At 35.6% G+C, this 12,965-nt stretch overlaps 3 protein-coding genes across 3 annotated transcripts; 1 reads left to right on the forward strand and 2 right to left on the reverse strand.

Annotated features, from left to right (window-relative positions):
• Positions 1-1,764: 1,764 nt before the first annotated feature.
• Positions 1,765-3,695, forward strand: LOC108849697 (uncharacterized; the record flags this gene model as incomplete). Its single annotated transcript, XM_018623287.2, has 5 exons — positions 1,765-2,543; positions 2,624-2,951; positions 3,039-3,164; positions 3,259-3,328; positions 3,448-3,695. Coding segments are annotated over 5 exons (1,365 nt in total), but the record flags the coding sequence as incomplete, so codon positions are not given.
• Positions 3,696-5,807: 2,112 nt separating this feature from the next.
• On the reverse strand, positions 5,808-8,117 carry LOC108855621 (pentatricopeptide repeat-containing protein At2g21090-like). Its single transcript, XM_018629484.2, has one exon. It carries the CDS (start codon positions 7,771-7,773, stop codon positions 5,998-6,000), a length of 1,776 nt encoding a protein of 591 aa, XP_018484986.2. The 5' UTR covers positions 7,774-8,117; the 3' UTR covers positions 5,808-5,997.
• A 163-nt stretch (positions 8,118-8,280) lies between these two features.
• On the reverse strand, positions 8,281-10,232 carry LOC108849399 (probable magnesium transporter NIPA6). Its single transcript, XM_018622950.2, has 8 exons — positions 9,874-10,232; positions 9,723-9,779; positions 9,386-9,637; positions 9,166-9,293; positions 8,947-9,084; positions 8,776-8,868; positions 8,573-8,690; positions 8,281-8,492 (listed from the first exon to the last, which is right to left on the reverse strand). Exons 1-8 carry the CDS (start codon positions 9,992-9,994, stop codon positions 8,395-8,397), a joined length of 1,005 nt encoding a protein of 334 aa, XP_018478452.2. The 5' UTR covers positions 9,995-10,232; the 3' UTR covers positions 8,281-8,394.
• Positions 10,233-12,965: the final 2,733 nt, after the last annotated feature.

Genomic DNA, 12,965 nt, shown 5'->3' on the forward strand with positions numbered 1-12,965 from the left:
GGAAAAACTATCACAAGATATATTATGCAACCAAAGAAAAGGTACGGATAAACCAAGTTAGCTCATGTTTTTATCAAAATAAAATGTTAGTAGATCAAATTAATTTTTACATGTTCTTTCAGGCTTGCGTTTATCAGAAGATCAAATTAAGAGTTTATCTTTGGAGGAGATTGAATCAATCATGCGTTTGAACGAAAGCTCATTGACGTTGTTTAAGTTTTGAAACGTGTTATCAATAGTATACTCTTCTATTGGTTAAGCTGTGGCTTTTGTTAGATTTTCTATTAATTAAATTTTTTGTTTTACTTTTGTGGAATTCGCGATATTGTAATGATATAAATCAATAATAAAGATATTTTTCTCACTATTAATAGGTGAGAGAGAGAGAGAGAGAGAGAGGCAGAGAGAGGGAGAGGAGGGAGGGAGGGAGAGAGAGAGGGATGGCGGAGGGAGGAGGGAGGAGGGAGGATGAGAGGGGAGAGAGAGAGGGAGAGAGGGAGAGAAAGGGGGAGAGAGGGGGAGAGAGGGGGAGAGAGGGGGAGAGAGAGGGGGGAGAGAGAGGAGAGGGAGAGAGAGAGAGAGAGAGAGAGAGAGAGAGAGAGAGAGAGAGAGAGAGAGAGAGAGAGAGAGAGAGAGAGAGAGAGAGAGAGAGAGATTAGTGTTTACGGTATATCCAAAAAAATATTGTATAAAAATATTGTATAATATCGAATTATTTTATATTGTACAATTGCTAACAAAATTTGACAATTTTTTGCAGGTTTCTATGGGATTTTTTTAATTTATAATTGTTCTTCTTATTTTATATTACTTATGGATTATATTTAAAATTTTATCACATTTTCTTTTCAGGTTTCTATGGGATTGTGATACCTATGAGATTTTTATCACATTTTTTTAATATATCACTATTTCCTGTATATTTTTCTTACATTTGTTTTTTTTATTAGTTAACTTTTATTAAAAACATACTAATGATGTTGATATCTTTTTTACTTTAGTTAACATTCATTTGTTTTATTCTTATATACTTTTTGTGACTTTTTAAGTTTTTTTCAGTTTTATATTGAATTTAGTTCACATAGTTTATGTGTACATAATTTATGTTTTAAAACATAATTTTTCTTTTAAAAAATTAAGCGACAAAGAGCCTAATTAAACCGATCCAAAAAAAACAAACCGAACCGAATATAAACTAAACTGGACATAAAGCACACCGAACTAGACTAAATATGGTTTACTTCAGTTGAAAAAAATATTAAATCGAACTAAACAAACCAACCGAACCGAAAAAGTAACGAATTTCACCCCTACTGCATCTTGGAGATTTGCGCAAATCATGTCTCAGCATTGAAACTCTCACTTGTTCCACATTCTCTTACATTTGAACTCAATCGATATTATACAATATTTTTATACCCGCACAGGATGCGGATCGGTCACCTAGTTTTAGTTTAAAACATAACTTATTATAAATATAAATATAAATAATTCCGCGCACGCGGATCAGCAGTAATCGAATATAAATTTAGTGATATTTAACTTAGACTAGGCGAAACAAAATATTGGTTAAGAAAGGAAAAGAGCCCACAGTTGTTATACAAAGACCCACTCTAGTCAAACCCAATAGAAGAATAAAAAGCCCATTTGAAGACGAGGGGTGTTGGTTCTTCTCTGCAGTTCCACACACACCTGCTTGATTTTCGTAGCTTGCCGCCTCTGGACTCGATTCTTCTCGTCATCAAATCTGATTCGTACTAAAAAAAAAAAAAAAAAAGCTTTCCAATTCCCTTTGTCGATGAGGCGGAACGGAAGAAGAGAGCAAGGTCCGAGACACCCGGCTCCACCACCAACCCCAGGAACAAATACTCAGACAACCCACCCGATTTCGCCTCCCTCGCCTCCCTCTACCCTTCCTTCAAACCCTTCGTCTCCTTCTCCTCCGCCTCCTCCTCTCGCCCCCGCATCGACTGGACCGACTACAACGCCACACGAGAGCTCACACGCGTCCTCCTCCTCCACGACCACTCCCTCACCTGGTGGATCCCCGACGGACAGCTCTGCCCGACCGTCCCCAACAGATCCAACTACATCCACTGGATCAACGACCTCCTCTCCTCCCCTCACATCCTCCCAACTTCCTCCTCCTCCTCCATAGTAAAGGGCTTTGACATTGGTACTGGCGCCAACTGCATTTACCCTCTCCTCGGCGCTTCCCTTTTCGGTTGGAGTTTTGTCGGATCGGATGTTACTGACGTGGCACTAGAGTGGGCTGAGAAGAATGTTCGTAGCAATCCCCACGTTTCGGACCTCATCGAGATCAGAGACTCTCGTGAAGAAATACTCGTAGGCGTTGTAAAGGAATCGGAAACGTTCGACTTCTGTATGTGCAATCCTCCCTTTTTCGAAACATTCGAGGAAGCTGGACTTAACCCTAAAACCTCGTGCGGTGGAACTCGTGAGGAGATGGTTTGCGACGGTGGGGAGCAAGCTTTCGTCACGCGCATTATACAAGATAGTGCTGTCCTCAAGCAAAGATTCAAGCAAGCTCTTAGATTCTTTTGTTTTGCTTTTATCATCCACTAGGTACTTTACTTACTCTCAATGTGTGATTGATTATTAGGTGGTACACTTCAATGCTTGGAAAGAAGGCTAACCTGAAGCTCTTGATATCAAAGCTTTGGGGAGTTGGCGTTACTGTTGTTAAGACCACTGAGTTTGTTCAAGGACAAACATCCCGTTGGGGCCTCGCTTGGTCTTTCATTCCCCCGGATAGGAAGATTGTAGCAGTACGAACTCCTCATGTATCCTCCAAGAACAGTCTTCTTTCTTTTATGCTTGAGGGCATTAAACGGGAGTACAGTGCTGCGGATGTGCTGCAATCAGTTGAAGGATTCTTCAAGAGCTGTGGCGCGTCGTCCAAATTAAACTCTTCTACCTTTTCTGTTGACGTACGTTTTTGTCTTTTGGAATCTGATATTTGTTTCTGCAGTATCTCAAACTCTTAACGGAGCTTTCGTTTTGTGTTGTTTATGCAGATTGTTGCGTCCAGTGACCAGTGCAACACAATAACCAATAGGGATAGTAGTGTGAGAAGCCAGACACTGGATGATGGCTCCAGTTTGCAACTCCCTCCTCAAGATGACCTATCTTTCCGCATCTTGGTTTGTTTTGGATTTGATTTAGTATTTTACATTAATTAAGGACTGCCTTTGCATTTTTTTATATTGGTGTTTGATGGAGAAATGTCTGGTGCAGGTGTTCCAGCAGATGCCAGGAACGTTGCTTATAAAAGGATCATTGCAGCATAAAGATAGTCCTCTCTCAGGTTAGCCGATTCACTTTGGTTCATGAACCTCTCACCAAAATTATCAAATACCAAAACTTTTGTTGCAAAGCTACTATTGTGAAGTCAACTTAATAGGTCATGTAATTTCGCATTTGCAGGGTTGTTCTCTGTTGTTTTTGGTTCGTTGGAGGAAAGTTTGAAGTCCAAATTTTGTCGGTGACCGGTTACAGAGTACTGTACTCACTTGAAGAATGGCATCTGGTATAAACTATATAAAATTGAATTATAACGCTTCCATCTCAGACACAAGTAACATGTTCTTACTTACAACACAAGCGGTGTTTTGATTCCTTTGTAAAACGTTACATTTCCTCCAAACGGAGACAAGCAGATTTTTTTCAGCGAATCTAGTTGTGGATTAATGGTGTTGCAGAGAAGATGCCAAAAAAAACTATTTCAATATCAATTTTAAAAACTACAAAAAAATTCAAAATCTACTTGTACAAAAAACACGTTAAACTTTTTGTGCTATAAAAAGACATGCCTCTCTCATTATATGAACACACATCCAATACAAACAAAAGACAACATCTCTTACTTTTTTTTTTTTGTGTTTGAAAGTATTTAACATATCCTAGGTTCTACATATTTTGGTTCTCCAGTCCTGTGAAACTGAAGATATATTTTGGTTCGACAAATGGACTATACGCTTCAATTGCTTATATCTTCATTTTACGGCACCTGGAAACCTAAATCTGTCGAATCTAGAATTATGTTACACTCTTAGACACAAAACATAAGTAGGAAATATAGGTTTTTGTTTATATTGGATGTGTGGTCATATAAGATTGCGATTTTTATTCCTTCATAATGATTTACCTACAAACGCCTTGCATCTAACGCTTTTCCTATCTGAACTTACAATCGTTTTATTTTCTGTATTTTACTTGAAGTATATTTTACTTTGTTAAGCTTAATTCAAAGCTAAAATCTATTGAGTGATCTAGAGTCTCTATGAATTCGATTTCAATATGCTACAACTGCATCTCTGAAATTGCAAAGTAGTTCACTAAGGATAATTTGACTATATCAAAGACCATTTATATAAAATGTGTTTGTTGAGGAATAAGCATAAAATTATCAAGAGATCGAAGTTTGTATAACACTCGTAGTTATATATAATTCTTCAGTACATATCTTTCAAGGAGCTATATGCTACATTACATTAAACAGATTAATAAACAGTTTGATGGTCTGGAGTGATCCAATATGGATTCTAACAAAAGCAGAGATGAGACACAAGTAGTCCGAAAAACTAAAAATATTCAGGCTCATAACAATTTACATTCAGTGACAAGGTAAGGATTTTTTTTCAACTGGGTCGCAGCAGACCAATCTATACAGCTCACCGGAGCAACATACTCCAAGATTTTTCGTTTGTATATGCGGGTATTAAGTTGAAAACGGTTGGACGGGTATTTGTTTTTTTTCTTAATTTTTTTGTTTGTATTGAATGATGTTTTTTTGTCATAGTTAGTTGTATTACATTAAATTATTACTTTTTACGGTAGTTAACAGTTTATCGATATTATATAAACAAATCAAACTTCGGAAAAGTGCATCCGCGTGTGTATTTTTTTTACTTTTATAAATAATATTTATTTGTATAAGTGATAATATATATTTTATAATTTACCCTTTAAATAATTGGTTAATATGACATTTCTAAATATAATAATTATATAGTTTATATTGAATAATCTTATTTTATCTTATAAATCATGAACCGTAACATTCATATTTTTAAAATATGACATATATATTTGCACAAATGAATTTTATATTTTTTATGGATTAAAATATTATGATAATGTATGATAAAACTATTGTATATACTATATATTTTATAATTTTCAACATTTGAAAATATATTTATATATTAATCTATCTATTATATAAATGATTCATTTTATATCACTTTTATTTTAGTTATTAATAATAAATAATAAAAATATAATTATATAGAATTCAAAACAATATTGTTCATTAACTATTTAAAGCTAAGTTTATTAATAATTTCCAAACATACATATAATAAAAAAAAAAGACAAAGAATACTAAAATCTAAATTTATTAATTATTGTTGTCGTGATTTTTAGTTAGAATTTGATTCTGGAAATGCATTAGTTAAACATAAAAATACAAAAATTCTAAAAAAATAGGTTAATTGATAACTTTAGTGGCGTAATTTTGTAAATAAATAAAAACAAATTATTTTATTTTTGTATTTTTCTTCTAATAATATAGATAGCTGAGGGACACTATTTATTTCTGGGAAATTTGACACAAAGATGAACCGAAATTCTTATTGTTACCAGAGACAAAGTAAATTTTCAATTTTCTTCTTAAAGTTGTCAATTACATATGGGATTTAACAAGCTAGATTGATAACAATGGAACAAGTGGTGGTTTGGCCTTATATTATAACAATATCAAACTGCCTGCAGAAACGAAAATCTATTCCATTTGCTTCTTTATTAAACAATAAATCTGGAGGAATACAGAAAAAAAAAGAACACTGTAGTTGTTAGCTCTGCTAGACTTACAAAACTTTCGAAGCTAAAAAAATCAAATCATCACAACATGTATAACTCCCCTGCTTTTGCAGGCTTTGACAGTGTACAATTCTCCCTTCTTGTTAGAGAGGATCATGTTCTTGAAGCTTCTCCTTCTTCTTCCATTAGTGCAGCCAAATTCTGCAGAACGGAGTAGATCTCTTCTTTACGAGGATGATGCCACCCGTCTGAGACTGTGAACGTTTCAAATTTCTCCCCGATTCCAATCCAACTACGAGCCTTTTCTTTGTTCACATTTCTCTTCTTCATAATCCCTCTCAGCTCCTCTACTGAATCCCAGTTTCCACGATCTGCGTGAATGCTCGACAGTAATATGTATGGCGCAGACGACTCAGGGTCCAGTCTGATCAGCTCTTCCGCTGCTTTCTTTCCCAATTCCACATTTCCATGGATCCGGGATACCCCTAGGACTGCATTCCAGATATGCTCGTCCGGTTTAAAAGGCATTTTCTCCATCCTACTCATCAACTCTTTAAAACAACCGGCACGACCTAGGAGGTCTATCAGACATGCGTAATGTTCTTGGTCGGGAACGATCCCATAACCAACAGTCATTGAATCAAACCACCTGACTCCTTCCTCCACCAGACCCGAATGACTGCAGGCACTGAGAATCACAACCAGAGTGGTCCGGTTTGGATAAACTCTGATTTTGATCATGTCATCAAGCACGCGCAAGGCCTTGTGGCCAAGCCCGTGATGCGCTAACGCAGATATCATCGTGTTCCACAGAACACAGTCTTGCTTGTCACCGTAACGATTGAAAACCATCTCGCTGGCTTCTAAACTCCCTGATCGGGAGTACATATCGATCAAAGAGCTCACAACAATCACATTGGGTACAACGTTCGTACGGATCATGTATCCGTGAATCTGCTTCCCGTGTCGAAGAGAAGCAGAGGCGCAGAGACAGCTGCTGAAAGTAAACTGCTCAGGTTTAACCCTCAAAGCAATCATTTTTCTAAACAAGTCAAGCGCGTGGTCCCCTGAGCCTTGTCTAACATATCCAGCAATTAATGCGGTCCAAGAGACCGCATTTTTCTCTGGCAATTTAGTGAATAACTCGTTAGCCGATTCCATATCACCTACTTTAGCATATCCAGAGATGAGAGTAGTCCAGATATAATCATCCTTCACCACCATCTCATCGAAACATCTTTTAGCACTCTCCATCTGACCACATTTAGCATAAGCGTCGATGATAGAGCAAGAAAGCACCACATTCGAGAGAAACCCAGCAACAAGAACCTGCCCGTGAGCTTGTCTGCTGAGCTGGATCTCTCTGAACTTCACACAAGCGGTCAAAACCCCCGCGAAGCTGAACTCGTTGCAGTTAATCCCAGATCTCCTCAGCTCTCTATAAAACCACAGAGCCTCGTTCACATCCCCGCTCTTAGCGTAGCCGATGACCATCGTGTTCCACGAGACGACATCCCTCTCAGGCATACCGTCGAACACGTGACGCGCACGAGCCAGCATCCCGGATTTGACGTACCCGGAGATCATATTGTTCCAAGAGTACAAGTTCTTGAAACGCATTTTGTCGAACACTTTGCAGGCGTCGACGTGTTTACCGCATTTCATGTACATTCCGATCAGATGATTGGAGAGAAGCGTGTTGGGGGTTTTGAATCCGGTGATTTTCAAGTGGCGATGGATCCATCTGCCTTGTTTTAAGGAGCCGGTGTCTCCGCAGCGCTGGAGGAGGGACGCGAGGACTTGGAAGGGTAAGCGAATCCCTTGTTTGGTCAGGGACTCGAGACGGGAGACCGCTTGGGAGAGCTCTTCTTTGAGAAACGATTGAGCGATAAAGGTCGGGGGACGTTTCGTAGGGTTACTGATGGGCATTGGAGGGAGAAACCACCATGGGAGGAGGAGATTTGAGTCCTTGAAATCTCCACCGGCGAATACAGGTGTGAAGAAGGGTTTAACGGCGGCGAGATTCGCCGGTACGAAATCATATGACAAAATGTGGATTAGAAAACCGGATCTGGTCGGTTTTCGGTATTGGACCCTTACAAACAAACAAACACTATCCTTTTTTTTTCACTTTGGGCTTCTTTTTAGCCCACGGGCCTCTGCTTTTAAGGTATCTTATTTAGTCAAAATAAAATCAGGTTGAGAAGTGTAAATACTGAAAATGTTGCCTGTTAGTGATTGCTTCCGGGTCTAATGAAATAAAGCCTTTCTAGTGAACAACAGTAACGTTGTAGGCTTGTAGCCATAGCCAGTGATGACATCATCGGTCTTGGGATCGAACAAATTGGTCTAAGTAATCGTATACACCACAGACGATTGTCATTTTGTTGAACTAGAAAAATGAAGATATATATTGGGACAAAAGTCCATATGAGATAAAGAATGTGCGGAATTTCAATTAGACCAAATTTTGTCTGTACAAAGAAGAATACTCACAAAAACAATACAAAACTAACATATCATCATGTCATTCCAGGAGGCACCTTCTTTCTAGTATTCAGGGCTGTACAGGGTTATCAGGTGTTCTTCATTCCTACCCTTTCTTGACTCGTACCATCTTACTGTTTCTGAAGACCCAAATATCAAATCTGCATTGCCCACCACAAGAATCAGATATAATGGATGATATCCAAAAATAAAATCAAGACTTTATTTTTTTTGGTTTTACCTGAAGAAGCTTGCTGTTCCTCTTCCTTGGTCCCATGAAGTATCATTGTGCCTGTGAGCACAGTGATGAATCCACATATCTCAGAGGCTATGCTGGCTGCATCTTGCCCAGACCAGTCCTGTAAAAAAGGCCACGTTTACAAAACACAAAATTTGACACACAATTGCTGATTGAAACCCTGCATAGTTAAACTTAAAACGTACCTTGAACATAATAGCACTAGCAACGATTGTGAGGGTTGTGAACATTACATAGTAAACGGGAGAGACAATTGCTGCATTGAATGTATCCAACGCCTGCCACAAGAAATACATATTAGAACGAATCATAGGCCAAAGAGTTTCAACAAGTCATCGAAAGACGGGGGAGCCTACCTTGTTGAGATAAATTAATTGTGTAACGACACATGTTGCTGCAACCATGAAAAAAACCCATGTCTGCGGATACCAAATCTGGTTTACTCCTTCCATTGTTAACTTTATCGCAATCCCAATGGCCTTTATGCTCATAACCTGTTTCAAAAAGCACATTAAAGACACCAACAGCAAGAAGAAAAAAAAAGACATGAAGATATTCAGATAAAGCAAACTTACAGTGAGAGCACCCATTAATGAACAGATACCAATATAAACCAGAATGTTTGTTTGGCCGCAGAGAGGTTCAAAGTGCAGAATCAAAGCAAGGACAATCGACATTGTTATGGCTACGTAAACTAGAAAAGCTGTTTCATAAACAAACAAACAAAAAAAAGAAAACAATCACACACAAAGGCATCATCATCAATCCATCATCATGTTATGCAAGGCAACCTACCTGGCTGAGTAGCCAGATTCCAAATCTCTTGGACGGAGTCAGGAGTCTGCTCTTTAGGAGCGTGGATGACAATGACAACGGAGCCGACGATGCAAGAAACACATCCAAGAACCCCCATTTTCTTTAGTTTCTCTTTCAACAGGAAATGCGCCAAAACAGCACTGATGATTATACTCAAAGCACCGAGAGGAGTGACAAGTACGGCTGGTGCATAAATGTAGGCAACAAAGTTCGCAGCTTCTCCAACAATCACTAAAACAATTTATTGAGAGAATCTGTGTGTTAGGACTATGTTGTGACATATAGAAAAATCAAATGAGAAGAGAAACACACTCACTAGTGATCATGCCGGCCCACCAAAGAGGCTCGAGTAAGTATGTATAACCTCCATACCCTGCAGCATCAAAAGTGAATCCTAATTACTTAATAACATATGATGAGAGATAGAAGTCGGAATTGAGAAAGAAAAAAAAAGAAATTTAGAAGACCTGCACGGGTGCCATTGGAAGCAGCACGCTTGAGACCTTTCTTCTTCAAGATGAAGCTGGAGCCAATGAAGGCACTTGACGCAACTGCTAGTATCAACCCCTTGCCATTGTCCGACTCCATATATTATTTTTTTCTCCGCCAAATCGGAAGAGAATTCTAGTTCCGTTCAGAATCAATCGCGGATTGGTTATTGGTAATAAAGAGAGAGAGGTAATGGATGACGAAAGATGCTACGCGGCCGTCTCACACGACTTGTGCGATTTGCAGGTGAATTTCAAAATGAGAGAGAAGAGTCGCTTGCTTTGCTTGCTTGGGTCGGGTCACACGTTTTACTCTTTGATTTGTCTACATCTCGCCAACTTCGGTTTATTTGGGTTTAGGATAGTTTTACCAATTTAAACCAAATATATTGATTTGTGCGGTTTGGTCTGATAGTCAACAAATTCGGTTTGATTTATTATTTGTGGTAATTCTTTTTTTTGTTTAATTTCGATTTATTTTAAATAGATCGATCGATTTGATGAGTTTTAGTTATTTCAGTTTATATATTGAAGTTTTAAAACCAATTGGTCTATAAATACCAAACCAAACCGAGTGTCGATTGAAAACAATATGTCACTGATCGGATTTGTGCTATGAACTGATTTGGCTAAACATCGGTTCCATTGGCCGAATCGTTTTGGTTTTGTACCCATGATTTGTCTGCCTTTATTTTTGTTATAAATAAGCACATGCGTATCATGAAGGCTGCAGCATTAGCCGCCGGAACTTCGTGAATTGATTTATTAGTTTTACTAATTTCTAATTAGCCAGCTAATATGATGACTCTGTTGTTCCTAGTGGACTACTGAGAGTATTAAAATACCAAAATAAGACTTTATAAATATTACAGAGCCGACTATACAACATTTGTTACTCTTTCACCACCTATTTCCAAAAAAAAAAAAAATTTGTTGAACTTAGGCAGCGTACCAAATTACAAACGGAAGTATGGAACCAATAACTCAATAAGCCCATCATAACTTCCTTTTTTGTCGGCCTTGATATTAAAAGTTACTAATGAGCCAACAATTACAGATGAAAATCAAGATTAGTGTTGATGAAAGCCCCAGAGAAAAGATGAGGATGGTTGTGCACCAAGCCTGGGCGGGCATCATGTGGCTTGGATTTTCTGTATTTTGGTTTAGGGATTACTACCCCTTAATAATTTTACAAATGGGGTTAAATTTAGATATTTAGACTTTAGGTTATGATTTATTCGAATTAACCGATATAATTAGAGAGCGTATAGTCTTTAGACCGATACAACAAATACAAAATTCATACCAAACTCATTTATCATTAAACACATCACAATTGTTTCTGCTTCCATCAAGCACCCAACTATATAGATTTTGGTTCTGGTTTTTAGTTTTTGGATTATAATTTTTGGTTTACAATTTTTTTATTTTCTGTATCTTTTTTAGTTTTCCATAAATTAATAATAATTTATTTTAAACAAATATAAAATATTATAAAATTATCATTAAAATTTATTAAAATATTGTGATTGTTATTTAAAATAAAAAACTTCTCTTGTTTGTTGATTATATATTGACAAAACATATAGTATACTAAATTTTAAATTATAAAAATCTATAGACTATACAATATAAAAATATGTATACAGTTTTAAAAATAATCATAAAATTTTCTTAATATTCATTGTTTCATTAGATCTTAGAATGTAGAGGATAAATATTTGTTTAAAATATAGGGTTGTAGTAGTTATTTTTTATCAGAATGATTTATTTTTATTTATTTTACTATATTAACGCATAAATAAACTGCGAAAAAATAAAATTGCGAAATGGCAGAATACATTTTATATTAGTTAAAATATTCTCTATGATATTTACTTTCTTATAAGAAACAAACACCAGTAATTAAACTAATTGTTACAAAATGTGAAAAAACTAAAAAAATAAAATACTTTACATCTTATTATAAATATTTAGCTTATTTTCAATACATTATTAATAATAGATTGACATCTTATAATATTTTAAAACAAATTATAATATAATTTTATTTTTTAGCATAACTATTTATCATTATAAAATTACAGCAATTTATTTTAAATTTAAAAATATATTATCATATAATTTAATAATGTGAAAGTGTTGATTTTGTAAATAATCTATTAAAACTCATTTTCCACTTAATGAAAATTTTCATTGTATTTTATCAGCAAAAATACAAACTCACGTTTTTTTCATTCAACTTTTATTGATTGAAAAAGAACTTGTGGAATCACATTTAAAACATCATTTTACCAATCCGCAAGATTACCAATTAAGACCATTCGTCACTATATATTACTAATTCACCATATTTAAAAACCTACATTTTCTTATATTTTAGGGAATACATTTTACAAAATTATGATTTATAAGTCAAATAAATTATAGAAAATTAGAAACAAAAATATAAATCTGTAACAACTAAGAAAGTGTTTTTGAATTCTACAAACAACCAGTCAAGCACCACCAGAATGTCTGTTTTTTTCTTATGAAGTTTTGGTTTTGTTATTTCATATTCAATATCTTTTTAAAAAAGTAAAAAAAAAATATTTCCTAAGTTATATTATGTTTTTAAAATAAAAAATAAATAAAATTTAAAAATAATAGTGGTTGCCAAATTTTTCGTCAACCAAAACACTAAATCCTAAACGCAAAACCCTTGGATAAACCCTAAATCGTAAGCACTAAACACTAATTCTTCAAAATACTAAACCATTAATCCTAAACTTTTGGATAACTCCTAATTAACTTTAAATCCTAAACCCTAAATTCTTGGATAAATCCTAAACTCTAAACCATAAACACTAAACACTAAATATTAAAAACAATAAACTCATTATCCTAAACCTGTAATTTTTAATATTTTTATTTCCGTCAACAAAAGACTAAACCCTAAATCTTAAACACTAAATCTTAGACATTATACTCTAAATCCTTGGGTAAACTATAAACCTTAGGCTTTAGGGTTTATCCAAAGGTTTATGATTTTTTTTGATCAAAGGATTTAGGATTAAGAGTTTAGTATTTTT

This window comes from Raphanus sativus, chromosome 4 (genome assembly GCF_000801105.2).
Source record: "Raphanus sativus cultivar WK10039 chromosome 4, ASM80110v3, whole genome shotgun sequence".
Classification (NCBI taxonomy): domain Eukaryota; kingdom Viridiplantae; phylum Streptophyta; class Magnoliopsida; order Brassicales; family Brassicaceae; genus Raphanus; species Raphanus sativus.